We start from the raw sequence: 19,475 nt of genomic DNA on the forward strand, positions 1-19,475 counted from the left end.
CCTAAATCATTTGACTCCCTATATACACATTCTGCAAAAAACAGTTCTACCAACCGCATCATAGAATCTGTGCATGTTCATTGTAAATAAATTTGGGGAAGCTTTCTTTGTATAATAAACTAATTAATAATTTTTGGCATCGGCCTTGTCACAATTCACTCCTAACCCAGATTCAAACCCCTCCTTTACACGTCCTCCCTATAGAAATTCTTGGTTTTTTTAAATAAACGTACTTTTCATTTAGGAGAGGAGGGGGAAATTCAATAAACATTTCGTAAGCAGACCATCTGCCATGCTTTTGATATTACCAGGAGCAGCAACACAACAAGGGGACAGAGTCTCAAGGTGTGCCGGGGGAGGCATAGGCTGGATGTTAGGAGGAAGTTCTTCAGAGAGTGATCTGTCGTTGGAATGGCTGCCCAGGGAGGTGCAGTCACCGTCCCTGGAGGTGTTCAAGTAAGACTGGATGAGGCACTTAGTGCCATGGTCTAGGTGATTGGACAGGGCTGGGTGCTAGGTTGAACTGGATGATCTTGGAGGTCTCTTCCAACCTGGTTGATTCTGTGGTTCTAGAATTCTGTGACCCTCAAAGAAGGCTGCACTTTTAACCCCACCGCTTCACCTAAGGTACCCAGTAGTGCCATAAGAACACGAGCGCTTTGTCAGCCTTGCAGCACCCCGAAGATGCGGTAGCTCCAGCCCTGCCTGGCATTGATCTGTGTTCGGCGTGGTCTGGAATAAAACTAGACGCCAAATCATTTAAGCACGTCCTGCAGCACAGCCACCACTGCCATTCATCTGCCAGACGTTACGCACTGAACTAAGCAAGCCAGTCGGGAAGAACAGGTACTTTCAGTGCCCCAGCAATCTCGGGGTTTCTAAATTCTCTTCAGCCTCTTCTTCTAATCACCCGCACACGCCCCCAGCGCTTTCCCGGCGATCTGTCGCACTGCTGCCGCGGGTTGGGCTTGGGCGGGCTCGGGCCTCAGCCAGGGGCGGCGCGTAGGAGCCCTCCCGCCGCCACTACGATGAGCTGCACCGCGCTCCTGGGAGTCCGGGGGCCGCGGCTCCTGGGGGCAGCGGCTCGCCAGCCCCGCTGGAGCAGGCGGCGTAGTGCCGGTTGCGAGCCTCCCGCAGGCGCCGCGGTGCGCATCGGCTGCGCTTCGGGGTTCTGGGGGGACACGGCGGCCGCAGGTAGGGGCGGCGCGGGGCCAGCGACGGCGGAAGCTGTCCGCAGGCGCGGCAGGGTGACCTGTCCGGTCGGTGGTCGCCGGGACACCGAGGCCTGGCGAGTTGGTCTAACGAAGCTGTGGGGCGGTGGCTGTGTAGCGCCGCAAGCAGCCCCGTTGCGTAAGCGGCCCGGGCCGGGCTGCTGCCGCACGCCCGGACGGGGCGGGCCGTCTGGAGAGTGGCAAAGGCGGGACAGCCCGGCTTGTCTCTGCGTGCTGCTGCGGCCGGGCCGTGGTACCGGGGTGCTAATGGTGGGTCCGTCCCTTCTCCGACAGTGCCGCAGTTGCTGTACGGAGGGAAGCTGGATTTCCTCGTCTTCGATTATCTCTCCGAGATCACCATGTCGTTGCTGACGGCTGCCAAAGCCCGGTCTCCCGTAAGTACCCTACGTACTTGCCCGTCTCTCATCTGACCCGCATCACGCTGCGAGTCCCTTTAACACAGGTTATGTGGGCACATTTGCTGCTCTAATTACTTGAATGTGTTTAGTTCCGTATATTGTGTTTCATCTAGTAAAAGCGTTCACATGCTTTTCTATAGCATTGTAGTTGTTCTTCCTTGATTTCTCTTTTCCGTTAACCAAGAACAGGGATTGGGCTGATTTAACCGTAACAAACTGTTACAGCTTTTAATTCTTCCAGGCTTTGGGTTACACTCCAGATTTTGTCTCCACTGCCATGGCTCCCTATATAAAAGATATTCACAGGAAAGGTATGCCACTCTTCACATGAGTTTGTTAAAATTGAGTTAACTTGCCTAGAGGAGTTTTGCTGACTTTTATTGCTATAAATAGCTGGGGTATTTTACCCCAGTGTGTTGCTGTCCTCTAGGAATAATGTTTAAACTTGAGCAAAAATCCCGTCGTGAAGTTCACGTCTAATGGTGACATTTAAATTGGGTTAATTTGAAATGTTTGCTATAATTAGACTATCTACATGTATTTCTATGCATTTCTGATTGTAGCTTTTGTGAATGGAAGCTTGCTTTACAGTTCTTTCTTAAAAGACATTTTCAATGCCATCTAAAAGTTTTGCAACATTCCCATGTAGTTTTAGAATAACAGTTATTTTCTCATTGCTTGTTTTTGGTCTGTTTGTACAGCTTCACAGCTTTCTGGGGTTGAGAAAAGAAAGGGAATTCCTTCTGTGTACCCAGTACCTTGCTAATAGGGTCTGGAATTTATGGAGATAGATGTGTATTTCTGCAAAAATGCGATTATTTAGAGAGCATGGGTGCCTGAATGACTGATGGCATTCTGAAGGAGTTGTTTTGATTCTGTCTTATCATCTATGTCTTTTTGGTCACTTTCTGTTTCTATGCATAAAGGACAGATGAGTATCTATAAAAAATATTTTTTAGTGAACACTTTTGCATTGGCTTATTCTGATCCTGTCACAAATTAAACAGTGTTCTTAATATGATGTGATTTTTACTGCTTTACTTGATTAGATGTTTGACACCTTGCAAAGGTAGTACCTGGTGGAAGTGATTGAGGCTGCTGAATTTTATTTGTTTATTTTGTTTAGGTGTTCGTGTCATCAGTAATGCTGGTGGAATTAATCCACTTGCTTGTGCAGCTGCTCTTCAGGAGGTGGCGAAGAAAGCAGATGTTGATTTGAAAATAGCTGTTGTTGCTGGAGATGACCTAATGAGTGAGGTATTTTGCTTTGTCTTAAGTCTTGATAGCATTATGGAAATTACAGTTTGTATAGCGAGGTGGCACTTAATGTCTATTGGAGCTTATTTTGTATATCTTCATGCAAGTAGCCTTCTACCCTCAAAGACATCTAAAAAAATGTTGCTTAATTTTCTCTATTTTTTTTTTCTCTTAGCATATGTCTTGGTGTGTGATTGGGGTGAATTTTATCAGGCTGTGCATCTGCTGTTTATTGTTTTGAAGCAAGTCCAGTCTAGGTTTGGCATGCTCTTAAGGAGGAGCTAGGATGTGCTGCTACTTATTGCTTCTGCCTAAACTAAATAATCCTGAATGTTGTATGTCTTAAATTTAAACGTGAGGTAGTTATATGTGTTCAAATATTCATCATTTCTAGCTTTTCTTAGAAGTTTCCAGGCATTTTTTGTTACTTAGTATACAGGTAGCTGTTTTTCTGTTGTTAAGAATGTTTATGACCATGATATGCAAATAGATTTGCACTATAATTAAATCTCTGCTTGTAACTTCTAAAAATATTTATATGTATAAGCTTTGTTACTCCTTCCATGCTATTGAGTGTAGAAGGTAGTCAAGTAAGAATTTTGTGTTTTTTTCATTTGCAAATTATGTGCAATGTATGAACTTCCTTTCAAGAAAGTTCTCCCCTGCTAAAATTACTTTATCATAAGTGTCTGGAATTTTACTATTGGTACAACAGTTTGAGCTTGGCATGGACATTTCTGATATGAAATGAATTAGTTTTCATACTGCTGTCAGAACCTAACTTAAAGGAACAAAATGAAGCAACTTCTACTGCCTACAGATAATTTGAACTGTTGATACCAAACATCATAAATTACACTAGGAAATGTTATTTGTATTTTGGAACACTTTAGTCCTTACCATAGGGTACCAAATTAATTTGAAGTAGAAGGTTTTTTACCATGCTATAGATCTCTCCTGTAGCTAGCATTAGACATTGACTCTACGCAGTCGTTGGTCCCTGGATCCACTGGTTTCCCAAGCTGCCTATTATGTAATCAAAACCACCTGCACCCCTACCTATCTCTCTGGAAACACAGTGTGTTCTAAGTATCACCTGGAGCTGCAGAATTAGCCTTGTTTCCTGGCCACACCACTACTGCAGTTGTGGAAGACGTGTTTCTGTTTGCAGGGGTTGATTTATGCAGTCTTAGAGCAGTTGAAGACAGATGAGGAGCACAGGGAATAGAATATACCAGTTCATTGTAGTTAATCATCTCTGAGCGAGCTAGCATTCTGTAAAGACTGATGTACTTTTGTGTCTGTTGGCAAACTATAGTTTGAAGTCTGTCTAGAGCTCTTAGCCTTTTAACTGATTTGTATCACTGATAATTTTAATGATTATACTTTGCTTAGAGTTGTGATGAAGTGGATGTGTTGTTTGTAATTAACGAAAAACTTGTAGTAGAAAATAAATAATACTAAAAGATTTGGCTTTTCTTTGTTTTGTAACAGAAAGAGAATCTAAAAGGAGCTGGTATCACTGATATAGAGAGTGGCAAACAATTTCCAGAGAGCATCCACAGCATGAATGTATATCTTGGGTGAGTTATTTGAACTATTTTTTATTATGGAAAAATAATTATAACACATTTTCTACATTTTTTTTTTTTTTGTTTGCAAGTAGATCTACCTGGTATGTGAGGTTCACCTTTGGATTATTCAGAAAACAAGAAAAAAAATTGATTGTAACTCTTAAGTTAGAACCTTGTTGGTTGTGACTCCTTAGCATTACATCTCCTGTGGGTCTTCAGTTTTTCGTTCAAATCAAAATAGTTTTAGTTTAGTGACGACAACAACAACGGCAAAAATCCTTTCTCATATGATAAGTATCCTGTTGCAGGATGCATGGAGCAGTTATTCAGGGTGTGTCACTAGAGATAGAGATGTGCAACAGAGAAATTCAAGCATTGAGATGCTCTGACACACTTAGGAGGATCCATTTGGTTTCATTGCGTTGTGTTACAGGTTTTGTACCATTGCAATTTTGGAAACTCTTTCCAGGATGGATCACTTTTTTACAATATCTTACTTGTCTCCTTTACCACACTAAAGAGTTTCCATAAATCACTAAATACTGATGTTGTAGCTACCTGATCATGAACAGTTGTCATTTTCATTGTCACCAACAACTTCTTCAGAAGAATCAGTCACATCTGTCAGGGGAAGGACTGAGAAAAGGGACAGTGGTCAGGTGTTCCCAAAAGCCAGTATCTCTTCAGATGGTGATCCTGGTTTTGCTTTTCCATCCTCCATAGCATATATACAATCCTTCATGCATTTCTGTTTGGTGTATTTCTAAAGTCTGTGCACACAGCTCCCCATCTTTTACATTAATCTTTATGGAAAAAATGCTATGTACTTCTTTCCAAAATTGCATCACTGGCAGACACAGAGTAGGCTGTACCTAACATAGCATGCATTTGTATCTGTAAGATAAGAGCCTTTTAATAGGCAAGTATTTTTAAATTGTTCTGTTGTTGCTGGTATTTCTGTTTGTTAAACTTTGGATTGCAACACTTGCAGATCATGAGTAGCTGTAAATTAAAAGCTCATGTTTTGAGATAGGTAATTGTGAGAAAGTGTTCATTCCAGTTTTGATGATTCAAGATTTATTAACCAGGGATAAGTCTATAGAAACTATAGGAAAACACTGCTCTGTTTTTGCTGTTCAAGACACATGGCTTATATGGTTTGTGTTTCCAAGATGCCCATTTCATGGAGAATAGAAGGCTTCTGCAGATAGCATGGGTTTAGAAGCCAGGGACCACACATGCTGTTCAAAGTTGATTAGCAAATCACCTGGGTGAATATTTTGAAGACTGAGTCATTTTACCTGTTTCTGTGAGCATCAAGATAAGTGTTTAATTTGTCATTTAGGTACTGGAATTTGACAGCGTGATCAAATCTGTTGATTGCTTTTAAAAATACTCCTGTTGTATATACATATATATATATGTTTTATGTATGTGTGTATATATGTATGCTAAAGATGTTTTCATTGATTTCCTGTGTGATTGATTATCATATGTGGCAGGGAACCAGTATTTTTAAACAGTGCTTTAAAAAGTAAAAGTACTTAGTGTTGCCTTTTGTAATCTTCAGTGCAAGACCGATAAGCAGGGCTCTTGACCTCGGAGCTGATATTGTTGTGACAGGTCGATGTGTTGACAGTGGGATTGTATTAGGCCCACTCATTCATTCTGTAAGTACAAGTTAATTTCTAAATGATAATGAACATATGTGGATGCATATTCAGCAATCATTGCTGCTGAATATGGACAAAAGAACAATTTTTGTTCCTTATGAAAACACAGATAATAATAAATTTAAAATAATGAGCATCTTTGTTTATCTTCTTTTCCCCTCCTTGCATGTGTGAAAAGTTGCCAGCTTTCATTTCTCCTGAATTTATGGCAGGAGTATTTATGAACTTGTGTATCATGAAGCAGGAAGGCGTTCTGGTAAAGATTAAGGAAGCCTAATCATGTTTTACCAGTGTTTCAGTCTTGATTTTCCCACCCACTCACCCCCTTTAAAATGTAGAGTGCAAAGTTAACAAGAAACAGTTCTCCTTTACCGCAAGGTGGCGACAGCGGAGCTCCGGTGGCTTTTGATGGAGGGGAAGCCCATGAGGTGCTCTAAACCCCTGGTCTTTTTCAGGGGATAAGCAGTTTTAAGTCGTTGAGTTTCAGTGCAACATTTCTCAAATTCCTTGAATTTCACCAAATTATACAAGCAGGATGTGTGGTTTTCTGAAGTATTTTGAGTAGGTGAATGACCTACACTGAAATGTAGAAGCTTTTTTGGGGGACGTACTCGAACAATATGAGGGTATGTGATAGTGTCTAGTTACAAACATACTTTTTCAAACTTCATACTCCTGTGATTTCATGTGTGTCCACCATTGCCTAATCTAGAATTAAACTTTCACCTGTGTATTCAAGGTGTTGTTTTATTCCTGGCTGTTTGCATTCTCAAAACTGTCTTCAGTTTGTGTTATTTACACCTGAGGGACTTCAATAAATCAGATAAAGATTTTAGGTTCTAAAGAAGAAGCAATGTATTGCTTGGACTTGGGAAAACTAATTTCTAGTTAAACAGAAAACATACTTGGGGTTTTTAAGGATGACAGGTTGTACTCCAGGAACTGATCATTTGCAGAAGCTGAAAAACACAGCGGTTTGTTCACACAACACAAAATAGGTGCTAGACTTTTAAACCTTGGGATTATGCAAATTTTGAATAATAGGTACCTTGTACATAGAGCTTTTTGAAGAGGATCTGATTGAGAATTTCTTCTTTTCTGAGTGTATCAGTAAGAGTGACACTGAAATACGTAGAGTGCTTCTACTCATTTACCATATAGCAATTCAAATCCATGTACAGCACCTGTCAATTATTGTCCTTTAGGTATATGCAGTTAAGTAAAAATGTATTTGATGTGTTGTTACAACAGTGAACATAATATGTACAATGTTATCTACTGTATGAAACTTTTATATGTGTAACATACTTGTATTTTTCTTGTAGTTTGGCTGGAATAGGGATGAATTTGACTTGCTAGCTGCAGGAAGGTAAATGATATAAGAGGAAATGGTTAAATCTATGTTGCATACCATATAATGTAAGCATAAGAGAACTTTCCAAGCACTTAGTGATTTTGCATATTGTTATTGAATTTGTTTATTTGAATGTTTTTATTAGAGTTTGTGTTTTTGAGGCCACTTACTAGTTTCTCATTTGCGACTGAAGTTGTAGAAACTTCATTCTGAAACAACAAAACAAGGAAAGAAGTGAATTACTTTAACAAGTTATCCTTGTCTTCCTGTCCTTTTTGTGTCAAGGGGTGAAACCTCGCAGTACAGACCAGTAATTGCCCTCTTTTTCTGTTTAGACCTGACTGTTGATACTTGAAAAGGTTACAGGTCATATCCTCAAAGATTCATGGTTTTGCAGAAGCTCAGTTTCTGTCCTGTTTGCAAACACTAGTCATAAGTCCTGAAGTTAGGCATCTGAAACAGTATAGGGTAAAATTCTGTCACCTACACCAACTTTTTGCATCATCTGACTGATTCAAAGTCCATAAAAATGAATGACTATTTAGGTGACCTGAGAATACCTATGCTTGAATTTCTGTAGCTTGAGAATAAATGTGGAGAGAAACTCCAGCTCTGCTGAATTGGGGATGATGTATGGACTATCATAATGAAGGATTCAAAATCCTAATTTCTAATAATAATAACTGAAAGTAAAACTTTGTATCTTTTGGTTTAAAAATGAGTTTTACATATTTAGTTACATACAGTGTAGACTACTAAGATACTGACTTTAGATGAAGACTAATGAGACTTGGGGTTTTATGTCCTTGATATCCTTAGGTGTTCATTTTTATTTTCAGGAAATTGATTCCTCATGTAAATGTTACTCCTTTCTACTCTTCTTAAATTCATGTTTCAGAATCTCTAAATGTGTGTTTTATCAATGTGTTGGTTACCTGTGGAGTTAGAAAGGAAAAAAAGAACCCCTGCTTGTTCTGCTATTTAGCTTTGTTGTGCTATTATATTTTAAAGCTGGATTTGTGAAGCTTGGTCTTTGTGGAATGTTTAGTTATTTGAATGCCACTTTCCCAGCCTTGCAGGTCATCTCATTGAATGTGGTGCTCAGTGTACAGGTGGAATATTCACTGACTGGCATGCAGTACCAGACTGGTATGTAACAATGGCATCAATTGTGAAAACTGCCTTTACTTTATTCTTTTGGAGTAGTCAGTATGTGCCTCTTGATGGATTTCTGTTTTAATGCTGTTTTTCTACAAAGTCTGTTACCCTATTGCTGTGTTCTTTTCTGTTTGACTGGAGACTCTTCTTTGTTAACATAAGAAACAGATGATTTGGAAAAAAAAAGTCCCTTGATTTTGATTCTGTTTCCTTTTTTTCCCATTAGATTTCTGTTCCTGTTTTTCGTCTTCTGCTTTTTAAAAGGATTTATTACTGGCTTTCATGTGTGATTATATTAGAAAAGACAGGATGCATATTTTGAACATTGTTTCTTCTATTATGTCAGATCTACTACTGTTCAGTCACTAATTTTATGCCATTTGCTTTGGGTAGTATGAGTGTATGTGACAGTGCTCTCCTGCTGTATAACCTGATCTCCACAAAGGTGTTGAGCTGTCAGTCCTTACAGAAACTTACATGCTTATCTTGAGTTCAGGCATGCTGAATTAGATTTTCATATAGAAATGTCTTTCCACCAGCTGAGAAATACCACAAGGAAGGACTAATATAGTCTACTGTTGACCACCTTCTTTTATTAAGAGTAGTTTAAAAGTAGTCAGTGAATGTGTTTTGTGCAGAATGAGTAATTCTGGCTGCAGTTTATTCCTGTTTTCCTCGGGATGAAAGGGAGGAATCTTGTTCTGTGATGTTCTGAGAATGGCAGTGCTTCCTTTACGTAATGGATAAAAGGACTGTAGAGCAATGGGAGTGATGCAAGAGGGAAGCTTGAAGCTTTAATTAGATGTGTTCCTGCTCAAATACTGTCCCCAGGAAGGAGGCCACCAGGGCCAGCCCATAGCCCTGGTGATTGAACCAGCAGGACACTGTGCCCTTGAGGAGGGCTCAGTAGAGGAGCTGCTCTTCTGAGTTAGTTCCCTAGGGCTGCCAAGCTTTTTTCCTCCTGCTTGTAGTGACTTTTAAATTCAGAGTGGGTTGCTTTTCTGAGTTCCTGAACATTGCTTATTTACAGGTGAAGGCACGGAAAGCCTTGGAAAGGTCAGGGTCAGATTGAATACTAGTTTTCTTAGTAACATGTGTTGTTGTTCTTAATTTTTAAGGCTTTTTCTGTGAGAAGTGGCAGTGTCTGGTTATAAAAATGTAAAAGGAAGTTTGAGTGTATATTAAACTATGAGCTACCAAAGTGGGAGTAGCCACTTTTACAGACATTTTTATGTTACAGATGCATAGCTAATACTCATCTATATATTTATTAAAGCTGTGTAACTGTGTCTAAGATTGTATTCTTGTGGTTTAGGGCTGCCTGGTGCTGACCTGAATCACTGCTAAAAAATACAGAGGGTTAGCACCCAATATCTTGTCCTCATCAATATGCATGCATACTTCTGAATCATGCATGACTGTCTCTGTGCTAATATAACAGTAATTATTTTCCTTTAGGTTATGTCTACCAAAGAATTAATCATGGTACCTTTAAGAACTAGTGATTTTGATGGCAAATTCAAAACATCTTGGGCATTTAGTTAATGACATTCTTGAAGTAAAAGCTTGTTAGACTGATGTGTTAGCTTCCAAACCAGTCCAACACAAAATAGTTTGTGAGCTTTAATGCATTTTGAGAGGCAGAGAATTACTGAACAAGTGGGCTTGTGGTCTAGCCACATCTGTATAAGATATAGGGGAGGGAGAAAGAGAAGGTGATTTGTTAGAGAGCTTTACTGCCTTTTTTTTCCCTCTCCCTTTAAAAAAATCTTAGTTCTTTCCCTTATAAGTAGTTTTTTACTGTATTTAGGCTCAAATGCACAGAAGTGAAATACTGTGAAAGCTTTTGGGCTGCAGAGAAATCCATTTTCCATTTGATAGCTTAGTAACAACGTGTTGACTCCTTGAGTTAAAAAAAACTTGATGACCTGATTTTTTAACTTGAGTTAAAAAAAGTGGTTTTTTTTGTTATTTAGACAGTCCAAATCCATCTTCAGTGCATGCAGATAACACATTGCATAGTGATGCACAGTAATAATATGATAATTCAGTTTTGGTGATGGCCAAGCCATGCAATACTTGCTACCACCGATGGCAGTTATATTACTAGTAGGTCAACAAAGCTCTGACAGAGTTGGCAGAAGTTGTTCTCCCTCATTTAGGAAAAGCTATGTTTTTAGCAGTCTCCTGAAAGCAAGTGTGCATAATTGAGACTTCCATCTATCATAGTATCTGTGATACAAATGTTAAATTCAGACCAGACCAATAAAGTTGGTTAATGTGGGGGGAGGAAGCCAAGTCAGATCTCTGTGTTTGCCATTAAAGTGCCTTCCACACGCAGGTTTCTCACTGCCGTGGGTGTGTTCATGCAGCCAAGACCACTTGTCATTTAGTTCTGCAGATGCTTTTACAGCTTTTACGCCGTGCTCTGGTGATGAAACACTAGAGGGCAGTGTCTCTTCTCACATCCTGTTGCAGAGGGTAGGCTTGGCTATGATTAGATTTAGATCATTTATTGCCTGTTTTTCAGGTTTGTTTTTCCCTCCCCAAGAGCTGTAGTCCATGCTGCTCTTCTGTCTTTGGCTGCTGTAAAAGATGTAAGTGTACTCTTAAGGACGGATGGGTATGAGTTTTTCTAACTTGTGAGCAAAAAAAGGAAGAACTTAGCAAATTTTAGGCTCATAAACCACATCTGTGTACAGTTTATGCATAAGCAAAAATAATAAACTGTGTAAACAGGAGCACTTTAAACTGAGTAAAGCCAGGAAATTCAGAGCCAGAACTGGCATTCCATGCATGTATTATTATGTGTCTGTAATTATTAAGGCACTGGATTGGACCCACTTAATTCTTCTAACGTAGTTTTCTTGAAATGTTTGGTGTAAACCACTTTAGGGAGCTCAGTTCCAGTGCAGAAGGGAGCTTTATGTCTCAGGAATGTTCGTGTTGGTATATTGTAGCAATCAAATACTTAGCTATGGAAACCTGTATTTTTTTTATTGTCAAAATGAAGTTTTTAGCAAAGTTTCCTAGTCCAACTTGTGACCTTTTAATTACTTTTATTGATACAATCTAGACTTACCATAGAATAGAATCATAGAATCAACCAGGTTGGAAGAGACCTCCAAGATCGTCCAGTCCAACCTAGCACCCAGTCATATCTAGTCGACTAGACCATGGCACTAAGTGCCTCATCCAGGCTTTACTTGATCACCTCCAGGGACAGTGACTCCACCACGTCCCTGGGTAGCCCATTCCAACGGCAAATCACTCTCTCTGGTAAGAACTTCCTCCTAACATCCAGCCTATACCTCCCCCAGCACAACTTGAGACTGTGTCCCCTTGTTCTGTTGCTGATTGCCTGGGAGAAGAGACCAACCCCCACCTGGCTACAGCCTCCCTTCAGGTAGTTGTAGACAGCAATGAGGTCCCCCCTGAGCCTCCTCTTCTTCAGGCTAAACAACCCCAGCTGCCTCAGCTTCTCCTCATAGGACTTGTGTTCCAGGCCCCTCACCAGCTTTGTCATCCTTCTCTGGACACATTCCAGTACCTCAACATCTCTCTTGAATTGAGGAGCCCAGAGCTGGACACAGTCTGCTGACCTAAGACAAGTTAGAATTCTAGGATTTCTTTAATTGTGCTGGGTGTATCTCTGTAATATATTTGGCTTAAATACAGGAATCTTAAAGCTGTGAAGTTTCATCTAGCTTTCCTGAAAATGGGCAGACAGGTAGAGAGAACAGATGCTTGCTCTTCCAGTGGGAGGAAGGCTGCTTGTTGTGGATTATTTGTTTAGCAGAAAACCCCCACAAGAAATAATAGATTACAGTTCATAGAGGATTAATAAGCATTCTGGAATGACTGATTGTGTTATCAAAGTGTTACCCTTTTCTGTTATTTGTGTAGTAAAATATATCAGCAGATGGCAGAAGTAGTGATAATCCATCATTGCTCCCTATTTAATGTCTAGCTTACAGCATTCAATGAGGAATCATGTAATGTGTAAAAATGAAGTGTGGTGACAGAAATACATTGATAATGCACATCTCTGTATTTTAATTGTCTTTAAACCCCAGACATTCATGTCTTTTGAGACTATTTAGTGCCAAAACATTGTTTTGTTTTGTTTTGAAATGCAGGAGAGAATAAGCTAATGCTGATCAGTAGAGTAATCATTTTGAGGAGATGATAAACACTGACATTTTGCCCTAAGCCAGGAGTGTACAATGGTTGAGACTTCATAATCCTCTGGCCGAGGATGACCAAAAGGGTAAGTCAATAGTTGTAGTCTCTTTTAAGGGCTGGATCCAGATTGCTTAATTTGGGACTTGAACAGAATCATCATGTGAGTCCCAGTCTCAGCAGTGTGGAATCCTTTTTTCTCTTTAGCACCATTTATCCCAGGCAGCTGAAAATACCAGGCAGTCTGACTGCAGTGCAGTTGGTTTAGGCATGAAGAGTTTACATTCAAGACATGTTCTGAAATGCTCTAGTCAGAGAAGATCAGTGATGTAGTTAGTAGATTTTTCTTAAATCAGAATTGCAGCATGTGTTAAGAAAGATGCTGGTACATGAAGAGATGCATATAACTCACCCAAATATTTGCTTGACATCTGTTAGCAGTTTTGAATTCACTGTAAAGACAGTGCTAGTAGTGGCAGCAGTTCCTACTTTTTGTGGTTAAAGTACTTGCTTAGGGAGTTGAGAAGCATGGCTTAGAGCTCTCTTCTGTGTGACATGCATTGAGTCACGCATCCCTGAAAACTGCATTAGCTATAAAGCTTAAGAATTCATACCGCAGTGTACTTGGACCCTGGTTCAGTTCCATACCACACATGCTGCTGTGGCTTTTTTGTTGTTTGTTTTCTTTCTTTCAACATCTTCCTCTGCAAGTACTGTACTGATGGCCCCATCTTTTATTGCCAGTAATATCATCATTCTATCACTGGTGGCCATAATGAGGGAAAAAAATGCCCGTTTTATCTCAGACAGCGTCTTTCTCCTTGGGCCCAACAGAATCTAGTGCGACCATGGGTGTTGCTTTTTTTATGATGCAAATGGTGTAAGATAGGCAGCAAAGCAGGAGGGAAGGCTATCTTCACAGCTGGCCAGAGACGGAATAGTGCATTGTCTCAGAGCAGGCAGATATGACATCTCTGATTAAGAAGTTCTTGTTATATCACCTGTGGCATGCCCAGAAACTCTAACATTTTTGAGAGTCAAAATTCAGGAAACCCCAGCGTCTTACAGGGGAGAAAATAACCCAAGAGTAAGTTGTTGGCTGACAGAGGACTGACAGGAGACTGACTTTCAGAATCCTGGTTCTTGGCTGGAGTAGGAGAGCAGCCATAGGTGGTGGTTGAGAAAGTGGTTTCAGCAGGAAATCTAGCTTTGGAGCTTGGTTACTTCTGTGTCGCAGTCAGTGGAGGACCTGTTTCAACTGTTAACTCCTCACCTAGCCTAACCTTGGAGAATGTTTTCGAAGTTTAATCATGGCCTGGATGTATTCAGTGCTCTAATGTACATAATTTATTTAATTGTTAAATACCAAACCTGCAAACCAAACCAGATATTTTGGATAAAAGAATGGTAGTTGTCACATCCTTTCACAAACTGAGGTATATTTCTTCCAGTATTTTAACTCTGTGTTAAAAGAACTGTTAAACTGTTAAAAATATTTTAGAAGTAGTTCTTCCATATTTTTCTCCAGTATTCTATTAATTTCACAATCACAGAATTTAATTAGAATTAATTTTAGTAGTTTCCTGTTAGGATTATTTGCATCGCTTGATACTGCCCTATCCTACTAGGGTAGTTTAGCACTAAACTGGTGCAGTTCTTTTATTACTGAAGGGTGCCACTTGGCTACAGTGCCACTTTGTGTGCCATGATTGTTGTTGCTGATGAAATTCAAGTAAACACTTCTATGGTTTAACTCCCCTGCTACACTGCACAAAACTGCAGCTTGGCTATGGGTTATGCCCAGCGTAAAGTTCCAAGTTACAGACTGGTGAAGTGGGAAGAGATTTATTCCTTCGGTGGGAGTGCTGATAAGGTGCTGAATGCAGTGCCTGTGGTATGTGCTGTAACACCCCATCTGGGTAGCTGTTGCTGCTCAGGAGCTCCAACACCAGGCTTAAGTAGCTGTCCCTTTACTGAATCATGCTGTAGGAGTGACTTACCCAGTTTTGTTTCCAAGCTGAAAATTAATTTTAAGTATTGACTTCTGGCAATATACAGAATACATTTTTCTCCTAAGCTTGCAAATCTTAATGTAGTTTTTTTACTGGTGTTTGCTATGAGGTAGTGCAGGATGTGTGTATTTTCATAGTCATCCAGTTACAATACAGATGGAATCCAGAGGCTTCTTGCATGATTCATTGCATCTCTGTTTGGAATTGTTAAAAAGTAAGGGAAGCTTTCAGAGCTGATGTGACCTGGGACAAAGCACATTTTCTGCAACTAACTGAGTGCTCAAGAAAGTTCACTGAGTGGTGTTGTAGTTCAGGAGGAGCCATCCCTTGCACTTAAAAGGGCAGAACTCTTCCTTGACGCCTTTGGTAACAGAGTAACTTTGAAGGGGATGACGGAAGAGTGAGTCACTTAATGTGCTTTTCATTGACCCGGGTTGTGGATTTCAGAATGGTTTAAATATATCTAGAAATGGTTATCTTGCTAATACATGCTAGCATCTTGTGTCAGCATGCCTTTCCTAGAAAGTCTTCTGTGTTTCTCCATTGTTTTCTGGTTTGTGGAGAGGTTTCAGGGGGAGGCAGAGGGCAAGCTTGTTTTGTCTGTTGTTCAGGAGTGGTTTTGTGTGCTAGAATGTCGTTCTGTCATTCACACAACTTTCTTAGAAACTTTGGGTCAACACTTTGCTAAAAAAGGTCTGAGCATCTTTTTCTGTATAGCAAGTATGTCTCAACCTTACAGGCTGTTTAGAAGCTGTTCCTGAAAGCACAGTTGTACCTCTATGGTCTCCTTCCAGCTATCCTGGCAGGATAAAAAAATTCCACCAGATCTCTGACTTTGGCCTCAAGATAACAGTAAAATCAGAGTCTGCCCTTCCTTGTGCATACTAAGAGATCTGAATAACAAAATTATTTACATGGATATTGTTTATCTGCTGTCTTCTGTGAGTGGTGATTTAATGACTTAAATGTTTGCCAGGTTTTGACCATTTTAGGGGGTGGAATTTTTCTCTTTGCCTCACTACGGTGTAGGTTTTTGTTTTTAAGTAGTTCAGGTCTTTTGAGTGCTTGGACTAACTTAGGTTTAATCAATGTTAGTAGGCTCAGTGGTTCAGAGTAGAAAGTTGTGTGTCTGCAGTTTATGTCCTATTCCTTCAAAACAAAGGTCACTGGGGAGTAGGTGCAGGAATGTGTCATAAAAGTTGCATGTGCTGATGATTTAGATAAAGTGGGCAAGAGTACCAGTTGTCACTTCAGTGGGATGGACTGTACTGAGTAATCTGCCTTGATGAAATTGATTTCTTCTTCGAGTAGGTGATTCAGATAAGCTGTGTTGAGCCTGCTGGCAAGGTAGGGTCAAAGCACACAAGCATAGCTCCTTAATTCTAGCCTTGTTCAGTCATTGATCCTGAGCAAATTCTGAGGCTTCCTGTATGTGTCTTGGTATCAGTAAAACTGGGATAATCATATATGCTAGTTTGTTACCTGCAATAATGTTCAAGACCAAGATTGGAGAGGTTTTTTTGGTGTTGATTTTTATTCTGTCACACTTGAAAACATTATAAGTTATATATTTCTTGCCACTGTATTTTCTCTCTCCACTTCCCCTTGAAAAAGCCAACAACCCCGGAATAACTTGTGTAAAACATGGATTCCATGCAAATCTGTGTATTTACCAGGGTAGGGTGTGGGGTGTTTTTCACTTTATCTGTTTAGTTGTTTAAGTAGTTTCAAAGAGCAGTCTAATGAAGTATTATCTCTACTGATTGAATGTGGGCTTTTCTAGGTGTCCTACAACTACTGTACTTACCAAGTTTTGTACACTATCAGTATTAAAGTTGCTGATCTCTGGCAACAGAGCTTGTCTCTTAATCCTTTTTTTTTTTAAATAAAGGGGTTATGTTTGAAGCTTCCCAATGATAAGGAATCTGTCCAAACTTCCATGAACTTTTACAGATGTCACTTAAAAGTTCAGTGGTTTCCTTGCTTCCTTCCTTCAAAATGTTGTGGATTTAAGTTACACAAATCATGTTAATCTAACATTTACTGATAACCAGTTTAGTTGTATGTTCAGCACATTGTTACCACTAGCACACAAAAACAATTTCAAGGATGGACTTGAAGGTCATTGACTTTAGAGTGGCAATGTTCACCACCTTTCATTATTAGGACATGTTTAAAACAATTTTGGTTTTGCAAGGGGCTGTTTCTTCTCACCTCTTTTTATGTCTCTGGACTAATTTCCATCTTGCTGTGAAAGAGGGGAGCAATCCAGGTAGCATTTTTAGAGTGTTAAGGCTTTATTTTAATTTTCAGGTATTTTTAAAGATTCTGAAGTCTTTTTTTAGAAGGCATGTGTGTATGTGAGTTGTTTGTGCTTTTGTTTGCTTGTTTGTTTTTTCTCACGTTGTCAGCAAATAAAAGCTTTTTAGCTGGGAAAGCAGGTATCTTGATCTCACATAACCCTGAAATTCTACAGTGCTACTGTAATGAACAGCATGTGCCTCTTACTATGAGTTGTTCACTTTTCCTGTATTACTCTTGTGAGAGTGTGAGAAGGAATATTTTAAGTTACAAATATGTATATAATTTTCTGGTGTACTGGGTTGTTGGTTTTTTTTTGCTGTGTCTCATCATTTTATGTTTATTTTATCTTTTACTGTTGTTCTGGGCTGAACTTTCATAAGGCTTTCTCTTTTCTCATAACTTTTCTATGTATAATTAATTATTAACCCGAAATTGTCCTTAATGGGTGTGATTAAAATGCATTCTCTTGCTGTTTAGCTTGAGCAGTTTGTCCAGTGCATTTTCATGTGTATATTTCTGCAGAAACAGCCAGATATGTTATAACTCTTGGACAGTTTTATTTTGTTAGTCAATACCGTAACATTTTGGTGTATTTGAACTCATTTTTTCTTTCCACTTTCCCTTTATTTATAGCTTTTTTTCCAATGTTTTTCTTGTTCTAGGCACAACATAGGCTTTCCCATTGTAGAATGTTCCTCTGAAGGAGACCTTATTCTTTCCAAAGCACCAGATACAGGGGGGCTAATCTCTTTTGGCACTGTAGCAGAACAGTTGGTGTATGAATTGGGCAATCCTCAGTGCTATCTTTTACCAGATGTCACATGTGACTTTTCTAATGTTTCCATCACTGAAATTCCAGGTAAGTCATGTTACATGTTAAGAGATTTCTGTAAAGAAGCTGAGTTATCAAACTAACAGAGTTATTTTAATGTCCATCTTTTCTCTGCATACCTCATATTAACTTTGTCCCATCAAGTGTGATACAGTATGTATTAAACAGGTCTTTTCAAGGGCTTTTGCTGGAACTGCCTTCAGTAATTTTAACTGTACTGTCATTACCTTGCTAGCTGACTACCATAAATCTTATCACTGCTCCTTTTGCCTTAATTTTAATGCATGCCTTGTACCTACCACATCTTTCAATTATGTGTTCTGTGTGAGGAACACTGAAACAGCTCCACTACGATTTTGATATATTTTAGATTTGCAGTTTAATTTATTTGCTCAAAAAAAAAAAAAGTATGCTTTGTACATATTTTCTCATACAAGATTTGAAATATTAACAACAATGGAAAACTGTCTTTCAAAGCACTACTTGGTAATGGTGTTTTTCTTAGGCATCTAGGTGAATGACCTTAAGTGGTAGAAGCGTGATGAGGTACAAGATTTTCACCAGAAGATCTCTGTTTGAAAAATGCATTAGCTATCCTCAAAACTCTCAACAGTTAGTAGACTAAAGATGAAAATAATATATGGTCTGGATTTAACTTTAACAGTAAAACAGACAAAAAACCCCAGGCACAACAGATTTGAGGATATGTAGGTTGGATAAAACAGCTTGAAAAAATCCCAACATTTAGCTGAAGTAATTCGAAGGCTTTTTTACTGTATCTGTATTACTCTTTTTCATTCTAATGAAACTTTTCTGTGACAATATGCTGAGCATCTTTATAAAACTGAAAACAGTTAAAATCTCAAATTGACTTGCAGTGATAAAATGCAAAGCACTGTAGCATCAAACATTGCTGCAGTAACAGAAGTACTACATAGCTTAAAAAGTTGTGCACTGAACTTTTTGCTCATGCAACGCAAGCAAATGGCAGTCTGATAAGGCCAGCTTGCTGTTCTTAGCCACTCGTCTTCTGTAAAAAAAAAGAAGCCCTAACCTTCCTATGAACTTTTAGCTTGCAAATGACCCAAAATGACATGTTTGAACTTAAAATGAACTTTCACATGAACTTTCAGTTAGCCTTCTTAGAAATATAACAGATGGAAAATGGGCAGATTTCTCAAATATTTTTAGTTTGAAGTGCTTTGACACGCACACCAGTTGAAACAGGCAAGCTATCTATTTTTGCTGTTTACATTGTTGATTTTATTGCTGGATTACTTGCAATGTTCGAACAGAGAGGTGCTTCTGTTTTCTTTTTGTCAATGGATGCTATGCATTTCGTTTCACAGAGTTTTTTGTTTATGTTGCTCCTTCACCTGGAACACAAAACTCTTCACTGTCACTGTATGGGTATTGTTCTGTATTGGAAGAATTAAATTAACCTTCTTTCCATCTTGCTCATGTTTGAATGATGTGTAAAATTTCTGCTAGTCGCAATC

At 39.3% G+C, this 19,475-nt stretch overlaps 1 protein-coding gene across 6 annotated transcripts in view; it reads left to right on the forward strand.

Annotated features, from left to right (window-relative positions):
• Positions 1-1,011: 1,011 nt before the first annotated feature.
• LOC135178116 (uncharacterized) overlaps positions 1,012-19,475 on the forward strand; it is a 52,962-nt gene continuing 34,498 nt past the window's right edge. For 5 of the 6 annotated variants that reach the window (XR_010303361.1, XM_064148689.1, XM_064148690.1 and 2 more), the window contains exons 1-9: positions 1,012-1,194; positions 1,506-1,606; positions 1,872-1,941; positions 2,757-2,887; positions 4,382-4,470; positions 6,032-6,131; positions 7,460-7,503; positions 8,560-8,637; positions 17,807-18,003. Coding sequence is in view for 5 of the 6 variants with exons in the window: in XM_064148689.1 (XP_064004759.1) it covers positions 1,029-1,194; positions 1,506-1,606; positions 1,872-1,941; positions 2,757-2,887; positions 4,382-4,470; positions 6,032-6,131; positions 7,460-7,503; positions 8,560-8,637; positions 17,807-18,003 (976 nt within the window). In the remaining variant the exon portion in view is untranslated. The remainder of the gene's footprint in view (positions 1,195-1,505; positions 1,607-1,871; positions 1,942-2,756; positions 2,888-4,381; positions 4,471-6,031; positions 6,132-7,459; positions 7,504-8,559; positions 8,638-17,806; positions 18,004-19,475) is intronic. The other variant, XM_064148692.1, reaches the window with a different exon arrangement.

The sequence above is a fragment of the Pogoniulus pusillus genome, chromosome 9 (assembly GCF_015220805.1).
Source record: "Pogoniulus pusillus isolate bPogPus1 chromosome 9, bPogPus1.pri, whole genome shotgun sequence".
Classification (NCBI taxonomy): Eukaryota; Metazoa; Chordata; class Aves; order Piciformes; family Lybiidae; genus Pogoniulus; species Pogoniulus pusillus.